Here is a 20,401-nt window from a genome sequence, read left to right as displayed (position 1 = left end):
CGTTGGTAGCACTCAAACAGGAGCTGCATCGGTAGCACTCACACATGAGCTACGTCGGTAGCACCTACATTCACTAGTACACAAACCTGAGCTACGTCGGTAGCACTCAATATGTCAGTAATACCCAGACATGAGCTGTCAGCAACACTCAGTCATGAACTACATCAGTAGTAGCCAGACATCAGCTATGCTGGTAGTACTGAAACAAGGTAAGTTGGCACTCAAACATGAGTTATATATCACAATGCAAGCTACGTTGGTAGCACTCACACAGGAGCTATGTCAGTAACATTTAAACATGAGCTACGTTGGTAGCACTCAAACATGAGCTATATATGTTGGCTGAAATGAGGTAAGTTAGTACTTAGACATGAGCCACATATCACAAGGTGAGCTAAGTTGGTAGCACTCACACACGAGCTACGTACGTTGGTAGCACTCAAACATATATCATTAGCACGGGACCAGATCACAACGAGGTGGCAGAAACATCAGCACAGCAACCATACCTCAGCTATGTCATCACCAGACTGCACCATGATCAGCTGCAGTGAACAAGACAGCTAGACCAGTAACATCATACAGTTTATACTGTTAGCATCAGACTATATCAATTACAGAGGAGGTGGCATCAGACCATATCAATTACAATAAAGGTGGCAGAAACATCTGACCTTTCTATGCTGGTCAGTATCAACAACCATTACCTAATTGCAGCTCCTAACGGCGCTGCTGGCATGGTTTGCATCAAGGTGGCCAGGTCAACCACGAATAGGTAGACACACGTGCTAACACTTAACAGCACCTATCAAAGGTGACAAGACCTCATCTGGGCAACAGGAAAACTAAGCTCAAACAACATGATCATTTTACACTTCAACTAGCCATTTAGTTATAACCCGTACTACCCCATTATGGGCTTTCTTTGGGCTATGCAACTCTCGCCCAGATAGGCTCGAGTTAGCTGCAGGAGCCAAAAATCCAACATCGAGTCATATAGATTACAACAAAGGCTCGAAAAGCAGCTACGCGCCTGTCACCGACCTGCACTGAGAGGGGATCACGTGACACCGGATCACGTGATGAAACAACCTGACCACCTGCCAAAAATATAAATGTTGATGTCACCAACATCAACAACCACAAAACGTGATTCGACAAATGTGCTAATTGTACACAATTTCACCAGACCCACTTTTAGGGTCAGGCGACGCGAGACTAATTGATTAGAGATATTTATTTATTTATTATTACAGAGCAGGCAGCACTCAGTGCTGATTAGCTCAGGAAAAATTTAGCAATTACAAACATAGTTACAATGATTACATGAGATATTAAACGCCTGCTCCTATCCGAGGGTCTGGGGACTCTACAATAGAGAAAAGTTCTGTGCTTGGGTAGGTGAGCATTGATTGTCCCTTGACCACTTTTATAAGAGGAGTGACTACTTGATCATTACAAACCGTATACGGTTATGATTGGCTGCAATGGGTTGACGAGTCTGAAGCCATAGGGATCCATCTGTGGCTATTATGGCACACTTCTTATGAAAGTGGTTAAGGGACAATCAACGGCTCACCTACCCAAGCGCAGAACTTTTCTATTGTATAGTCCCCAGACCCTTGGATAGGAGCAGGCGTTTAATATCTCTAATCGATAAGCGCCGTGCAGAGAAATGTGCCACCTGGAATCTTGCTTGATGCATAAACAGGTAGTCTCGCGTGGCCAGACCGCTTTTTTCTCTTTGTCATTGGGTAGGAAGAAAAAAGGGTCTGGAACAGTTCGAATCCCACACTCGTCTTGGCACTCCCCGGTTAATTCGGGGGTGTTAACCAAAGAAACGTGATGCGTTTTCAAATAGTAGCCGCTTGCGTCAATCAATTTCAAGCGCGTATTTATAAACCTATCAGCATCTAAAGCTGCCTTTGAGGCGATAATAGATTGAATCGAATGTTAGTTGTTTAGGTAAGCTAAGTCTTTGTTTATTGTTGTGCTGTGGCATTCTTGTTACAATGGAGTATAAGCGCATGGGTTGCATACTTGTGACGTAGCCTCGTGACGTGTCAAGACGATTGTGGGATTTGAACTGTTCCAGACCCTTTTTTCTCCCTACCCAATGACAAAGAGAAAAAAAGCGGTCTGGCCATGCGAGACTACATAAACAGGTACTGCGTGCATATAACGTGAAAAATGAAGTTGCAAGAAACAAATCCCCAACTATTGTAGTATGTTACCCTTGGTGCCCCATCGCTAATACTACCCTTGGTTTGGAACTGAGTTCCCTTGTTGGAGCAACACGCGGATTTTAATATTTCACGTGATTGATCTTTATTCCGTGCGCTCCAAAGAAGATGTCCAGAGCTTCCAGATTCTGAGTGTGATATCAAGTGCTGTTGGTCTACCCAAACCATTATGCAGTTATGCAGTTTTATGCAGTTAGTAGGCCTAGAGAGGTTTTGTAGAATGAGTTTATGTCTAAAATTCTTGATTTTCCAGTCAGGCAACCACAGGGTAAGGCACAACAAAACAATGACAACATTTATGGAGCAGGCTGGCACCATTATTAGAGTCTCCAGCAAATTTCAGTGTGGTCCAGAGAGCAATGACAAATCCATGGGAATAAATTACCACCAAACCTTTACGAAAGGATGTGCCTTTCAACATAGATTAAAGGCGTACTTCTGGGAAGTGCATCCAACCTGTAGTGATATGTTAATGAACATGTGACTATCACGAGTAACACCTGCATCCTGTCACATGTCTATCATATGACTGTACTTGTATGGTTGTACTCTGTCTATAAATATGTGTGCTTTACAAGTCATGATCAGTTATATAGGCTAGTCATGTGGAGTCCTATAAGGGCCCAATGCTACATGGTGTCAGAAGTGGTTCGCTGCAGGAAAGAAGGCCCGTGCAAGGCGAGTCTTTTAGCAAAGGCTACAGTGAGGCGTCTAGCAAAGGCAGACGTCCTGATGTCTCCAGATAAGAGACAGTTACCCCGTTTCCTCAGAAACCTTAGTGTCCGAGAGGGACAGTTCTACGCCACCCGTCAATGGGAGACGACGGACAGGCTATATATCAGACAACAGATACTAGTCTACGGTGCCTACTGACGAGCTCACCCGAGAGAGGAGCGAAATAACTCCTGGTCATGAGAAGATCAGACAGAAGAAGAGGACGAGAAGGATACAGTTCCTACCGTTCCCCTACGATTCCAAAGAGAGTAAAGACTATCGCTAAAAGTGAAGACCATAACATAGATGCTAGATCAACAATATCAAAGACCAAACCCCGTAATAGAGATGGAGCAAGCGCCAATAGCGAAAACACGACTTATGATGTTTGCTGGATCTTTACCAAAGCTGAACAGGCCTGGAGAGATGCCACAGATTTTGAGGTAACACGTCGTCTAAGCTATTCCGGTGAAGAAGACCAAAGAAAGGGAGATGTAGTGATATGTTAATGAACATGTGACTATCACGAGTAACACCTGCATCCTGTCACATGTCTATCATATGACTGTACTTGTATGTTTGTACTCTGTCTATAAATATGTGTGCTTTACAAGTCATGATCAGTTATATAGGCTAGTCACGTGGAGTCCTATAAGGGCCCAATGCTACACAACCAAGAACAAAGAAACTATGTTTGAAAATCTGTGCGAGAATAAATATATAGATATTCCATTCAACTGAGCATGGTTATAAACATGCACAAGTTACCTTTTGAGAGCCCCAAAAGCATCCTAATGACAGTAAGCCCTATACAACCTAGTTCCATTGTGAATTGACTAACACCCCATACATTTACTTTCTCAAATGAATCAAGTAACTTATTAATGAATCAATTGACTTTCTTGGTATAATTTCAGTATACTGGGGAGGTAATTCAGGCTGAAGAGTGGGGGGCCCAACAGTGACAGTAAAAGTTACACGGTGGAGTTTGAAGAATAAAACACACAAAGCTATGGATGTTATTTATGGGGTGTTGCTCCCAGGACAAGATTCCCAGAAAAAAATTGATGTTTTAAAAGCTCTGCAAATAAAAGGTTGCAAAAAAGACATAAATGCAATATAAAGTGATTGTTCTATTAGAGTGTTGACTGCTCTATTAGAGTATCTCAGTCTTTTTCTTACAAGCATTGTAGTATAAGAAAAAATTAGGAATTTTAAATTAGATTAAGGACAGTGTATAATGCTGCAATAAAAAGTACTGAAACAAGCTGGATCAGAGTAGTACGTAATGTCCAAATACTGTAAAACAATAAGAAGTGAATATCCCTACTGTGCTATACTCAATGCACAGTAGGGATATTCACTTCTTATTGTTTTACAGTATTTGGACATTACGTCTACTCTGATCCAGCTTGTTTCAGTTCTTTTTATTGCAGCATTATACACTGTCCCTAATCTAATTTAAAATTCCAAATTTTTTCTTATACTTGTTTGTGAAGTTTTTTTTGCAAGCTCATGACCACTAAATATCTGCTGAGTTACTCACAGCACTATTATACTAGATTACGACTCATTCAATAACAACTGATCAGTGGGCATGGCTCTACATAAGCCTACAGGCAATAATGGACGTGGATTCATGCATACCTACAGACTGATAAATGGGCGTGGCTACCGTATGTCTACAGACAGTAATTTACGTAAGTGGGCGTGGATTCGTGCATACCTACACACTGATGAATGGACGTGGCTACCATATGTCTACAGACTGTAATTTACGTAAGTGGACGTGGCTCATGAAAGAAGCAGAGCTACACTATGACGTGTAGTAACACGTCCACATTTAATTTAGCACGTGGGGTCAGACCCGAATAATCTGTAAAGCAGGACCTGGATGACCTGACTCGGTTTAACATTGTTACTAAATAAACTATATTTATTGACTTACACATTGCTATATAGTTCACCGTGAGTTGCTCTCTCTGATTGATATCAACAGCGAGTCACATACACATGTGTTCTTGGTGCAACCGGCGACCACGTGTATTCGAATAGTTTAATGCAATATACACTGGTATGGAAGCCGTACACTAGTCTATTAACACTCAGCGGTAGAACCTTGACTGATGGCCATGGTAAAGAAGGATAAAAGGTAAGACAATAGCGCAAGCATTGTATGCTTATCAATATACCAAAAGTTTTTTCTTAAGCAAACTAGAAACATTTCTGCGAAAAAATTAGGACTGTAGCTGTAGCCACTTTTCTGCTACGCTTGACTGAAGGCATCAGGCAGGCAGGCAGTAGAAAATTCTGTTGAATAATTTTTCTTCTAAATTCTGTAGCAACTTGACGCAAACGTTTTGGGTTGATCTGAAGACACTTTTGAGCTTGGTTTTACCCAACCAATACTGCCATGTCATTGTGAGGAAAAATCAAGGTAGGTTTTTGGGTTATATTATATCACGGATCACCCCCACACCTTCGATGTCCCTAATATACGGTACTATCGTACTGTATGATAAAGTAAGGTGCATTACCACTATGACACAACAATCAGCTATGATCCCTATCATAAAACCAAATTCATAGTTATGCATGTAAGCGTCATGAAATGTGGTGAACAGAATATTTGTCGGTAAGATTCAATTGTGAAACAATGACTATAGCTAGCTAGCTGGACACACATAGCCTGTAGTGTAATACCAAGACCACTTTTCACTATAGAGCTTATCCAGGGGGGGTGGTAATTACAACTACGCGCCGGGGCGCAAAATAATTTTATTGCCAGTTGCCATTTTGAGTGGAGAAGGCATAAAATGAGCGTAACGTTCTCAAAGTACTATTCCGAGCTGGAAAGTGACACGAGGGAGAGGTATGATGAAAAGCTAAGACTGTTAAAAGCTTCAGAAGACCCCTACTGTCTGTTTAAGCATAGCAGTTGGTTATCAGAAAGAAGATAGCGTGTCTTGCGCATGTCGAATGATTCGAGTAGCCTGCCTGACATTACTTTCGTTATGATATCATTTACAGTTATTGGATTTTGAACCCCTAGCTTTGTACTAAAGGCTTACAAAAGCCTAGATGTCAGGAAAATGACTTAACTTGCTGCAGCAAACTTAAAGAAGTGCTGTGTACAGACTTCTCTGAAGAATATGTAGCCACCCATACCTTTAAAGGAGGCTTTGACAAACTCTGGGAGTGCCTCACAAGCTAGGCAAACAAATGAATACTGTGTCTAATAGCTTGTACATCACTCACCTGACCGTTAGCAAAAGAATTGTAGCCCTGCAACAGGCATTGAAACCTACAATTGTACCACAGTCCATTTACTGTATTTCAAACTTGTGTTGATTATGTACGTATATACATTATATATGTACTTTACACATTTCACATGTTGTTAATACAGATGCATTGGGAGAGAAAAACCATCATTAGGATGTTTAAAACTCAATTACAATACCTCGGGACACATATGACCATACATGCAAAATGCACAGTACAAACATGGAAAGTAAACTACAAGAATAAACCAGAACATGACATACAAATGAACACATGGCATTTATCAGACTTCCTCTCCTGAAATGACCATCCCACATCCTGACCAACTGTCTTGACTAAGAACATATAGCTACAAGATTTGTACGTAACTACGTAATTACTTAAGTAGTTACTAATAATTGTATGTTGTTATGGCTGTTGGTTGCAACCAACAGACTTGGTGTTTTCACACCATAAAGCCTAAATAAATAAAATAAACGCATAACTATAAAATCAAGCATTAAATTACATTCAGGACAATCACGTGCTAAGCAGATGCATTGTGATAAAGTAATATGAGCTCTCTATAGTGAATACAACACACATTAGCTAAATAAAAGGAACGACCAAGTCACAACAATTCGCAAGGGAGAACATAATTATAGTCTCTATTTTATCAATGACAGAAAATTCATCTGATTCACTACAGCAGACATTGTTTACAGGTAGGATGGATTGTAGCATCTTGTACCTCTGCCAACAAGTTCTATTACTCTTGCCATGTAGATAAGTGATCACTTTCTCCATCACTACCTTACTCAGTTGTTTCAATTACTTCTTGTAAATGGTGGAATGCGTACTTCAGCACAGTATAATCCTTGTATGGTGAAGCCATGGTCTGCAAGTAGCATGTCACTGGGCAAGAGTTTCTGCAACAGGCCACAGTTTTCAAACATCGGAGGCTCTGACATCCCAACCTTTAGAAACAAGCAAATGGAGCATCATTCTCCAGCCCACACAATGATGGCTGAGAAACTTCAGCATGTAAAATAGAGAGGCTGTAATATGTCCAACCTGCTGCTGAAACCACACTCTACAACTTCGTTGTTTCCATGTATTCTCTTCTAATTGAGCCTGACCGAATGAAAATTAAACAGATGAAAATACCTTTTCACATCTTTTTGGATATGCCATTTTCATTGCAGCAGTTCTGTTAAGTAGCTTAGGTATAAACCCTTTTCATATATTGGCACATACACACTGGTAAACTCTGCTATTAATGATATGATTACAGGTGAGCCTTTGGATAGCTTGTGTATTTGCTGCAGTGAAAAGTGCTGCAGTGTGTGTACAGGCGTCTACAATTCCTGCCACAATGCCAATTGTACAAACTCTGGGAGTGCCTCTCAAGCGAGGCAAACAAATGAATACTGTGTCTAGTAGCTCCTGCGTGCTGCCTTGGTCACTCACCCAACCGTTAGCAAAAGAATTATAGCCATCCAAGCTTTTGTAACCCTTTAGTACAATAGCTAGGGGTTCAGAATCCAATAATTGTAAATTATATCGTAACGCAAGTAATGCAAAAAAAAATATGTCAGGCTTCTCCCTCAGGCGACTCGAATCATTCAACATGCACAAGACACGTTATCTTCTTTCTGATAACCAACTTCTATGTTCAAACAGATAGTAGGGGTCTTCTGAAGCTTTTAACAGTCTTAGCTTTTCATCACATCTCTCCCTCGTGTCACTTTCCAGCTCAGAATACCGTAGGCGGGGAAAGTTACGTGGGGAAAAGTTTCGCGAATTTCGCGATTGCAGTAGCTATCGTGAAACTTTTACGCCAGTATACAAAGTAGAGTGCAATTCGTGAAACTTTTCCCACGCGTAACTTTCCCCGCCTACGGTAGTACTTTGAGAACGTTCCACTCATTTTACGCAGAGGGCGGTCACGCTTTAAGCGCTACTTAAAATTATTTCTTTAATTGCATAGTTGAACTTGGTATTTCACGTGAGCCTCAATAGACCCAGTACAAATCTAGCAAACGGTGGGGTTGAATGGGGTTTACTGGATAATCGAATTGGGTTAGTGTAAGTTTTAGGATGGTACGTTTGGTTTTTCAAAAACCCTTTGGTTTATGGCGATATTGACAATGTCATGTATATCATGCGTAATTTCCTCAGTCCTTCGCATACGATACGAAGCAGCAATAAACATTACGTGGTAACTCCTGTTGTTAGCTTAGTGTTCTTCAGCACGTTATAAAGGAACCATTTGTACAATACGTTTTAGCAGCGCTTAAAGCGTGACCGCCCTCCTCTGCATTTTACGCCTTCTCCACTCAAAATGGCGGCTGCCAATAGAATTATTTTGCGCCCCGGCGCGTAGTCGTAATTACCACTCCCCCTGGATAAGCTCTATAACGCCTCACCGCTGAGTGGAGCCACCCAGCCGGGGTTCCGCCCACTGCAACGTACAAGCCGCCGATAACATCTAGATCGTGATACTAGAAATTACAGCATATATACATTTAACGAATCTAAAGATATATCTACTCTGTCCATAATACTCACCACTGGCGGCCATCGTATCGATCTAACACTGTACACAGCTTTTAATAGTTCTTGCGCGACAACAAAAACAAGCGAAAGCACGTGCATAGGATTTCGACCAATCAAATCGATTTATTTTTGAACTTCAAACTACAATTACTACACGTGACTTCCGCTTTAAATTTGTCGACGCGCAAAAAGTAGGATAGTTATAAAAACCGGAATCGAAATGGGAAACGAAACGAAATCAGCCTACAGTATAGTGGAGGACAATCACAATATTATGCACAGTTACACTATAATATGCACGCAGTACCTGTTTATGCATCAAGCAAGACTCCAGGTGGCAGATTTCTCTACACGGCGATAATCGATTAGATAGAGATATTAAACGCTTGCTCCTATCCGAGGGTCTGGGGACTCTATAATAGAAAAGTTCTGTGCTTGGGTAGGTGAGCGTTGATTGTCCCTTGACCACTTTTATAAGAGGAGTGACTAGGAATAACTACTTGATCATTACAAACCGTTTACGGTAAAAAAAAAAGCAGTGGGTTGACGAGTCTGAAGCCATAGGGATCCATCTGTGGCTATTATGGCACGCTTCTTATGAAAGTGAATCAACGGCTCACCTACCCAAGCACAGAACTTTTCTATTGTATAGTCCCCAGACCCTCGGATAGGAGCAGGCGTTTAATATCTCTAATCGATAAGCACCGTGCAGAGAAATCTGCCACCTGGAGTCTTGCTTGATGCATAAACAGGTATGCGTGCATATATTATAGTGTAACTGTGCATAACATAGTGATTGTCCTCTACTAGAGTCAATCTCGTTATGTACAGACTTGCTCAACCACAAAGTTACATAATACAGGAAACTGGTTAATCACGTGATCACCGCACATTGCTGTTGTGGTCAACCACGTTTTCTGCGTAACAATGACGAGTGAGTGACTATAAAGGAGATAAACTGGTGACTGTTATGAATATGGAAAGCACCTTGATGGAATGTACGGTAACTCACAACTAAATTTGCAGTGACTTGTGTATGCACACATTCATAGTGATGAGCGAGTGAATCACTATTAATTTTTGTCTCGAGCTTGTAACTTATGCTGAACATAATGTATGGCATTGCTATCAGGTGGTTACCAATGCGCCTGACAATGTCATGCATATTTAAACTGTAAGCTCACTGGTTATGTACACATGGGGCAGGGACAAGGTTGAGATTTGAACTATGATGAGCACGACTGAATCTCTGCTTTGTGCTGTTGCAGTTTCACCGTAAATTCTTACTGGTGAAACAACATAACCAAATGGTTAGGACAGTGGCTTGTATGCCCCATGATGCTGGCCGGTTCATGCTGTTGCAGTTTCTTGCACTACTTACCATGACTATAACTGGTTATTATGGAACTTTGAGACAGTTTCTATCCGTGTTAACCTCCTGCAAGTTACTAGTCTTGTCCAAGGTGGATTTGCTGCACATATTCAAGTGTTTAGGATACTTTCCCCAGCAGATTCAAGCCTAATAGAGCTCTATATGACATGCTTAATATAATGCTGCAGAAATGTTCATTTGATATCTAGCTTTTATTTCTCTTGTAATGTTGTGTACCCCCGGACACTAAACAAGACTATGGGACTGGCCATAATTGACGCAGTAAGATACATGAATTATGGTTTAGCTTTTTTCATTGTACCAGTGATAGACATGATGTCATGCACTCATCCAGTATTTTCTATAACACAAACTGATCATGAGTACATATGCAACAAAATTTAATATTTTATTATCAAATGTTTAGTAAAACTCTTGTTCGTATTCTCCCTATTGTGTTGTGTGTATTGTCAATCTTATATCAATTGCTTTATTTTACAGATTATTAAAACAAGATGCCACAGAACTTGCCAACTTGAGCAATCTTTGTGTAAGTATATTTTGTTTGTGATCTTACAATAGACCATATGTAATCATAGGCGGCGGAAAGGGGGGGGCTAGGGGGCTAAACCCCCCCCTCAGATTGATATCACACCGGAATTATCCTTCTTGGAGTGGGGCTGAAAACCGTGATAAAGATCGAGATACTCTAATAGAGCAGTCGCTCTAATAAAGCAGTGAGTATGTAGTGAGTTATGTAAGGATTTTTATGTAGTTTATCAACTATAAATGCGTAGCTGGTGAGGTGGAAAGCTATTGTCAGTTGGTTGTAACCTTTTTTTTTTTTTTTTTGGTCTCACCTTACCAAATCAGAGATAAGTCTGGGTCAGCCCAGCCCCCCCTCATATCAACTACTTCCTCCGCCCCTGTATGCAATGTTGGGGGTATGGCTTTGTAGTATTGATTGTGTGCAATCTGTAACCAGAATGTCTTGCAAGAATGCTATAGTAACTTCTCGGGATGTTCCTTTCATCAAGAGTATGAGCATTTAAAATTTTCCCAGTATAGAATTTCTTGCTCAGGAATATATGAGACTATGCTCTAGATTGCACATAGTCTATAACAACAAATACAGTGTCCTCAGTAAGGAGATTGCTTTAAGCCCCCTACCCCACCACTAACATACATTCACATTTGTACCACCCTTTAAGCAAGGCCTAAACTGTCGGTCATCACAATCCTAGAGGGTAAGGTCTAAAAGTTACCGTACAGTAAATAACTTAGGCAGTGTAAAATGTAGTTGAATTTGGCAAATAGTCCAAGTTTTTTCCTCTGTAACAAAACACACTGGGGTGTAGCTAGCTTTCTGAAGTACCCAGGCACAAGATCTGGCTGTCTCCTTTAACTAGCAATGCGAGCCCATCTCTGTGGACTCTTCATTACAGATTTGCTTTAAAGGAAGTTATGCCTAGCTAGCTACTACATTGCTGTTTGTACAGCTTAAGATACTACTGCACAAATAGTACCGAAGCTTAGATGGACTAACTTAGCCTCCAACCCCAATATCGTACTTTGTCTTCACTCTTCTGTCTTTTCTACTGACACACACTGAGCATTTTAGCGTACTTCATAACCAACATTGAGAAGTTGAGTAAACAACAATCCTCCTTAATATTCCTTAACAATTACTTTACACGTCCAGTACTGAGCAGTTTCACCAAATTATAGCACATTGTTTTGACTTTCAACCACCCAAATATAGAATCATGTGGTGCTGAGCATTACATAGAAGACAGAGGAATCTTGGTAAATTCAAGTATATTCGATTTTTTATGATACTATTGTTGAAAAATATTACTAGATGCTCCAAAGAGATAGAAGGTGTATATTTTTTTAGTCTGTATTAATTACGGGTGCACCTGGATGGGTGCAGCCATTACCGAGCTTGCTACCTGAACACCAGCAACGATTGCCCAGGGAGGCCCGGGTATAGCTATGCCCCTGAAATACAGTGATTCATCAAATGGATACATTTTGCACTACTAATATAAAAATAGTGAGGAACATTTACTGCTTTAATTTGGTGTAGTCATTAGTGGAGCTACTTGTTATAACCTTGGTTGTGAGTTGTCAAATGTTTTTTGTTCTACGTAGCAGCATAGTATCTACTACAAGGTATATTAACATATGTAGAAATGAGTGATACATTTATCCATTCACAACATACAACAAATAATAATTTGTTACTATCGTCTACTATATTAAACATGGTAGGATATCCATTATCCATTGCGATGAAATGTTAAGAAGGGACTATGGTGTGTACCATCAATCATTACCCATATTTAAAGCTTCCAACAACAGACACATCACAAATCACCTTCAGAATTTATTGTGCTGATTTTTAGTTAAGACCAGCAACTGTTGTCACAAGTGATGAATGTTCCTCTTTATAATAGGTGCTAGTGACACACAGATATTTATTCATTGGAGTCATGTGCATACTGCTGAGGTAAGTCTATTGTCAGCTGTGTATATACTGTACCATATGGATAATCAAATCATCAATCGAGCATTGTCATTTGCTCAGTTCATTCAGTGCTATTGTAAGAATGATGTAGATTGTCGCTTTTCTGCCTTACAATGTCACTGGAAAATTATTATGGTTTCAGAGTGACCTAAAATGCTTCTGGGAAGTTCTGCAACAGTGTTGATTTGGCTAGTGAGATTTTGGCTTCATTTGCTGATTTGATTGTCCAATTTCTGTAACCTGTTTAGTGGTCTTTTATTTCTATGATTATTAGCAATTGTCATCTTGATATATAGGTGTTCTGGAGATTATGGGAAGACACCACACACGATGCAATTGGTTTATAATAGTGTGTATTGTAACTTATTCTGTAACTAAGTTTTGTTTGTCATATTGATTGAGTTGTGTATATTTTTATCACTTGTTCAGACCTGTTGCATATTACAGGTTTAATCGAAGGTTAACTTGAAGGTGGCCATAATAACATTAATAGATGGGAACTAGCGTTGAACACTATGCACTATTCAGTAAATATCTAAACAGTAGGGTTAGCTTGATCACTATGCATTGTGATATTCATTAGAAGGTATCAACAGGTTTGGGGTAGTACCATATGTAGCAGCCTGCCTGTTCTAGATCATTCTATGCTATAGCAGGGCAGTAAAGGAGCAGCGTTATCACTAATTGTTTGCAGTGCTGGAAACTTTTTATCCCACCAAAGGTCCATAGTACCAAACTACAGCTAGTTAGTAGGATATGGGCTGCGTTGTAGCATATCAGTTAGGAGGGATCATATAGGGCATCCGATGTGGGGTAAATTGGCATACCACCAAATATACCAGCCTGAGCTTTATCATAGATGTTGAGGTACACATTTACCATGACCCAATCTCGGAGGGTCATGTGATCTCACACGACAGATTAAGGGTCAGGTCACAAGGCTACAGCGTTCCAGCCCATTTTCCCAATCTCGATGTCTTGTTGTATTATGGTCATTGCCACACATTGGTATACAGAATGTTTGTTTCAGCTCTATAGTCAACATCATCTTCATAACACTCACTGCTGTGATGCAATGGTTTTTTCAAAATGATGCACTTGCAATAATCAAGGCTTGCAACACAATAAATGAAATAGTGGTAAGACAAGTTTATCAAATGTACTATCAGTACATGTATATCAACCAGATGTGTAAGTTTCATACTTGGAGCACAAAACTTCTGACTGTATAAATATTACTGCAACATTCAAGTGTGTGTTGCAAACGACAATTGCAAGTCCCTAGATGGCTCCACAAACACTTTTGTACAATACAAGTGAAGAATAATACCAACATATAAATGGACACTTCATTATGTTTTTCACTCCTTACATTGTATCATTACAGTACATTATACATAAACACATGTAATACACACTTAGATATGCTACAAAGGAATTGTTGGTTACATGTCGAAATCGGCTAATTCACAATTAAGTCACCAATTGCTGCAGATTGATTGCTGTCTTAAGCTTCTTGGTATAAGGACATCTACAGATCATCTAAGGCTCTTCACCATACTATAGGCAGGGGGCTTATCACTGCTGAAGCGAGTGGACTGACTTATAGGCCATCATCATCTATCACATAGACTACTCACTTCCTGGAATATAAATGCTAACAAAAATAATAATTATTATTGTGATATGTGATGTGTAAATAATATGAGGTAGTATAAGCAGTGGACCTGGAAATGAACTCAATTGGTACTTCACATTCATGCCTGTTACCTCTACAAGTCACAGCATCCCATCTTGCATGGCCAGATCACTTATTCTATATCATGGTGCCTCACACAATCCCTAGCATTTAATGCCTACACTGAAAGAGGGTTTGGACTGCTTAGCATAGGCCATTCTGATGGGTGCTCATTTTCACATCTCCAGGTACCATACGCACCATTAATATTAATAAATACTAGAAGTTTAACTTCTCATGAAGCACACGAAGCTATTATAATTTTGTCAAACTGCTTGTGTAACCAGCAGCTCTTGCCAGCAGTCACCCTTTCACTAAAAATGTTTCCTGGAAAAATTGTTATACAGAATTTCTCCAGTTAAGCAATACTAGTGTACTTGTCATACAGAAAGCCAGCTGTAACCAGTGAGCAGCCAGTCCAGACCTGATGATAGACGTCATGTGATGCATGGTCCAGAAGTGCTATGACTATGTAAGATGAGACACTGTGACTTGCAGAGGCATCTAATACAATTATAGAATGTGTAAACACTAGGAAACATATAAATTTTCTGGAACCTGCAGGTCTTTGGTCCTGGGTTTATTAATTCCTGGGGTAGGGAATTATATTAGTACTAACTTGTGTACAATAATCTGTATTTGTAGCTATAAAATACCTTAAGGGAACATCTGACAAGTTTGACTATAGTATTCTAGGGATAGGAGGTACTGACATTTCTGTCATACGATTATTGTCATGAGCCATTATCACAATTATTGTACATTTAACCACTGTACTGTAACAAAAAACCCTAAAATATTCAACTAAACGGCAAAAATATTTAAGATGATCGATTATGTGATAATTGCCAATTTTAATTATCACTAGTTAATGAAAATTAGACGATTACCAACTAAATAATCATGATTATCACTAGGGCTGGGCGGTATTGGAGTTTCGCTTCACGATATATCGTGCAGAAATATATCACGATATTACTATTTATCGCGGTTATTAAAGATGACTGCTATATTAGAGTAGCTGACTGCTTTATTAGGGTATCTCGAACCTAGCTGACTGTTCTATTAGAGTATCTCGATCTATTGATTAGCTAGTACTAGGTCCTTGTTTGCAGTAGTATCACGTGATTATTTGAGGTGCATTATAACAACCTTAAGGGCTTAATAAGCTGTCACAAACACTAAAAATCGTAATAATATCGATATCGTGATATTATCGTTTCACCGAAATCTACGCGATACAGATATCGTTTCATTGCAATACCGCGGTATTACTATAATACCGAGAAACCGCCCAGCCCTAATTATCACGATAAATGGATAATTGCCCACCCCTATAATATTCTTGCATCAATACTACAAAGCCATACCCCCAACATTGCATATGGTCTATTGTAAGATCACAAACAAAATACACTTACACTAAGATTGCTCAAGCTGGCAAGTTCTATGGCATCTTGTTTCAATAATCTGTAAAATAAAGCAATTGATATAAGATTGACAATACACACAACACAATAGGGAGAATACGAACAAGTGTTTTACTAAACATTTGAAGATAAAATATTACATACGTACTCAGTTTGTGTTATAGAAAATACTGGATAAGTGCATGACATCATGTCTATCACTGGTACAATGAAAAAAGCTAAACCATAATTCATGTATCTTACTGCGTCAATTATGGCCAGTCCCATAGTCTTGTTTAGTGTCGGGGGGTACACAGCATTAAAAGCTAGATATCAAATGAACATTTCTGCAGCATTATATTAAGCATGTCATATAAAGCTCTATTAGGCTTGAATCTGCTGAGGAAAGTATCCTAAGCACTTGAGTATGTGCGGGCAAATCCACCTTGGACAAGACTAGTAACTTGCAGGAGGTTAACACGGATAGAAACTGTCTCAAAGTTCCATAATAACCAGTTATAGTCATGGTAAGTAGTGCAAGAAACTGCAACAGCATGAACCGGCCAGCATCATGGGGCATACAAGCCACTGTCCTAACCATTTGGTTATGTTGTTTCACCAGTAAGAATTTACGGTGAAACTGCAACAGCACAAAGCAGAGATTCAGCTGTGCTCATCATAGTTCAAATCTCAACCTTGTACTTGACCTTGCCCCATGTGTACATGACCAGTGAGCTTACAGTTTAAATATGTATGACATTGTCAGGCACATTGGTAACCATCTGAAAGCAATGCCATACATTATGTTCAGTATAAGTTACAAGATAGTGATTCACTTGCTCATCACTTAGTCTGGCGGCGTCCGCCCTTATTCTATGCAATGGGGCGGGCGCCGCCAGACTACTCATCACTATGAATGTGTCCAAGGGCATCGAAACCGGGGGCTGGGCCCCCACACTATTTTCAAAAGCATGTTTTTACTCCCCATTTTTTGGGCCAAGTACTAGTAGCCAATCAGCCAAAGTTATATACACACACAGAAATACATACCTCCATACAAGCCATACAACCACCACGCAATAGCACTCTGGGGTGTGGCATCACCAGTCCACCGCAGGAGCAGATCCAGACTTATAGAAAGGGGGGGTCAAAAATGAACTGAGGCACTACATTGCCTCTGGTTTGATACGGTGAGACCAAAAATAATTTTTAAAAAGGCCACAGCCAGCTGACAATAGCTGCCCACCTCACCAACCATGCATTTATAGCTGATAAAGTACATAAAAATCCTTAAATAGCTCACTAAACACTGTTCTAATACTGTGACTGCTTTATTAGAGTGACTGCTCTATTGGAGTATCTCGATCTTTGTATACTAAAAAATTTTGGAGGGGGGGGCAAGAGCCCCCCCTGTATCCGCCCCTGGTCCACCGCAATCAAGCCATTCATTGTACTATACGAGGCACTGTATTAAACACAAAAGCACCTGCAATTTTATTTCTGTTCTGCTTGCACATGATACCTGTTGTTCAAATATTTCCTGGATCCCGTGCAGTGAGAAGTTTGAACAGTAGAAAGAGTGTCATGTCCGTGATGTGGGAAAGATTGAACTTGAATTGAGGGTGGTAACAGATCTAAGTCTAAGAGGGCAGTCACACTGTAGTGCATGGGTGTATGGGAGCTGCTGACTACCAACGATTAAACCAGACATTACTAAGACTTTGTGGTGAAGTTGATTTATGAAGAGAAACAAACAAGGATGTGGAATATCAAAGTGGCCAACCATGAACGCAGTGTAGTATTCACCTGATCTACACTCAGTTTGGGAACACCTGCTAGAACAGACATCCCAGCTTATAGTTCCTTAATGCGCATATCAATGTTTTGCCCCACTACTATGAACACGGGCAGAGGTGGGGGATAGGTGGGGATTTGAACATTTAAAAATTCTTATCCCCACTGCTTGGGGCTACTTTTGATGTCGAATCCCCCAATTATCCTCCAGTAAAAGACCCCGAAACACCCGCTACGTGCCCTCGTAGCATCAAATACCCCACCACCTGGGGCACGGTTGAGGTCGATTCCCCGACTAATCCCCGCCTAGCCCCCACTTCTGCCCGTGTTCATAGTAGTGGGGCAAAACATTGATAGGTGCATAAAGGTAACACTAACAATGTTTCACTTTGCTGATAACAACTATTAATGCTGTAATCCTTGTAGTGTGAAGTACGTAAAGCTCGCATAAAGAAAAGACCTTGACGTGACCATGATTTCTCATGTGATACATACATGCATCAAGCACATGCAGTAAATGTAGAGGAGCATAGCGGCGGGTGTAGGGAGTGAAGAGATTGTTATTGTTATTATCTACTTTACCAGTTAGGCTCTGGAGGGTGTACACAGAAGATCGCTATGCAGTATAGGTGCAGGGCTGTTAGCTAGTGATAACACACCCCACAACACCTTTATATAAACGTACGTATGGCATGGGTACAGAGGAACCGTATCAATGGGACCCTGTGTGTCTGATTAATGGTTTTATGGTTAACTGGTCATGGCTATCTTTGCCCACCCCCCACTCTGAAAATCGTTCCTACGCCTTTGAATGTGTGCATACGCAAGTCACTACAAATTTAGTTTAACACAGGGGTGAGTTACCGTACCTTCCATCATTCTTCCCTTCAAGTATAAAGATTTGGAATAACTTACCCAACGACCTCATCACCTGTTCAAGTTTAGACCAATTTAAAGCAAGGCTAGCTGAACATCAATTAACCACATAATTAATTTTGCTGATTTATTATCTGTGCTTGTATATACTCTTTGTAAGAGGTTTTGCACAGTAAACAATAATAACAATAATAATAATCAAGGTGCTTTCCATATTCATAACAGTCACCAGTTTATCTCCTTTATAAAGTCACTCACTCGTCATTGTTACGCAGAAAACGTGATTGACCACAACAGCAATGTGCGGTCATCACGTGATTAATCAGTTTCCTGTATTACGTAACTTTGTGGTTGAGCAAGTCTGTACATAACGAGATTGAAAACCAATAGAACCTGTGTATCGTCTTCCGTGACGCTCATTATCACGTGGTCTAACTTATCTCGTTACCGTCTTATTCGGGATTACGTCACAAAATAAAATGGCGACGGACAAGAGTGATCCCTACCAATTTTCCCCTACCATTCAGTAACCCCATAGCTAATCATTCAATCAACCACATTGTAATGCAACATATTACATTAAACTGTGTAGCGCTAATCCTCAGCAAACTGAGAAAATAGCTAAATAGACTGAGGCAAGTCCCGGTTAGCTATCAGTGAAAATTTTATCCTTGAAAAGTTAGACCTCCATATATTATTACATATGGAATGTTTGAAAATCTGTAAAATTTTATTTTAAGCCTGAAAATATTGTCCCTTGAGGCCTTGACCTAAGCACCCCTTTGTAAAAGTCAGACTAAAATAGCATGCTGCATGCACCATATACAGTGTTGGGAGTAACGCGTTACATAAGAAACGCATTACGTAATATTACTTATGTGGTAACTAAGTAATATAAAGAATTATGCTATAAAAACAGGTAATATAACTCAAGTTACTTTACTTACAAATGTAACGCGTTACCTAAATAATATAGTTACTGTAACGAGTCTAATATTACGTAATATTATTACTACAAGTAACGAAGTTACTAATCTCGTTATTTATCCACTGAGTAACGCCTAGCCACAATGAAGTAATGAAGCCTACTGAATGAAGCTTATTCACCCGGCCATTATAAAACCAAGATTTGCACATTGTCCTACAACGCAATCATGTCACGTGATAAGGTGGTAGTTTCACACGTGACAGCTCAAGGCTGTGGACACAAAGTAATATAATATGTATTATTATAGTTACTTTATTTTATGGGTAATATGTAACTGTAACTAAATAGTTCAGTTGCAAGTAATATGTAACTATAGTTACTTGTAAACAGTAACTTTCCCAATACTGACCATATATGGTCTACTGTTTGACTATAAGTACTTCAAGATCCAGTATATATAGCTATAACTTTTCTTTAAGACTTTTATAGTCTATTTGGTTTCTTACACGGTCAAATAACTAGCTACCTCTTTAGGCTGGGCCCAGCCTAAAGAAGTAGCTACTTATTTGATTGACAGCACTAGTGCTCTGTAAGAAACCAAATGGACTATAAAAGTCTTGAAGAAAAGCTATATCTCAAGCCTGCATGGATCTTGAAGTACTTAGCTACAGCTATCAGGGGCTAGTTGTAAAACATATAGCTAGTTTTAGCCATGCAAGTATAAGACAAGTTTTCATGGTCTAACTGTTAGCTTAAATGCCAAAGACTAAGAGTTTGGTAATGGTTCCCTCACAGTTTGTGTCAATCTTCATGAGCATAGTAGATAGTAAATAAATCATATCACATTTGTGAACACTTATTGACATAGCTAGGCTCCTTTGCTTGCTTAAATATCAGGACAATGTAGAGTATCAGGGTTAGCAATGTGAAGTTTAAAGCATGCAAGGATGCAATTCTTAGAGGGCAGGATAATG

At 39.8% G+C, this 20,401-nt stretch overlaps 1 protein-coding gene and 2 long non-coding RNA genes across 4 annotated transcripts in view; 1 reads left to right on the top strand and 2 right to left on the bottom strand.

Moving 5' to 3' along the window:
• Positions 1-8,876, bottom strand: part of LOC136237086 (uncharacterized) — a 186,013-nt gene extending 177,137 nt beyond the window's left edge. Inside the window, exon 1 of the mRNA XM_066027363.1 lies at positions 8,793-8,876. Within this exon, the coding sequence (XP_065883435.1) occupies positions 8,793-8,805 (13 nt within the window). The 5' untranslated portion in view covers positions 8,806-8,876. The remainder of the gene's footprint in view (positions 1-8,792) is intronic.
• A 746-nt stretch (positions 8,877-9,622) lies between these two features.
• On the top strand, positions 9,623-13,123 carry LOC136237080 (uncharacterized). 2 transcript variants are annotated; one of them, XR_010692303.1, is made up of 5 exons: positions 9,623-9,778; positions 10,654-10,702; positions 10,752-10,889; positions 12,612-12,664; positions 12,979-13,123. It is a non-coding gene; the product is annotated as an uncharacterized lncRNA (long non-coding RNA). The 2 variants fall into 2 exon arrangements; XR_010692304.1 differs by having other exon boundaries at positions 9,623-9,783.
• An 896-nt stretch (positions 13,124-14,019) lies between these two features.
• LOC136236460 (uncharacterized) lies at positions 14,020-19,554 on the bottom strand. Its single transcript, XR_010692134.1, has 2 exons — positions 15,842-19,554; positions 14,020-14,325 (listed from the first exon to the last, which is right to left on the bottom strand). It is a non-coding gene; the product is annotated as an uncharacterized lncRNA (long non-coding RNA).
• Between the last annotated feature and the right edge of the window lie 847 nt (positions 19,555-20,401).

The sequence above is a fragment of the Dysidea avara genome, chromosome 10 (assembly GCF_963678975.1).
Source record: "Dysidea avara chromosome 10, odDysAvar1.4, whole genome shotgun sequence".
Lineage (NCBI taxonomy): Eukaryota > Metazoa > Porifera > Demospongiae > Dictyoceratida > Dysideidae > Dysidea > Dysidea avara.
The sequence above is the reverse complement of the archived record's forward strand: the minus strand, read 5'-3'. Positions and strand labels throughout refer to the sequence as shown.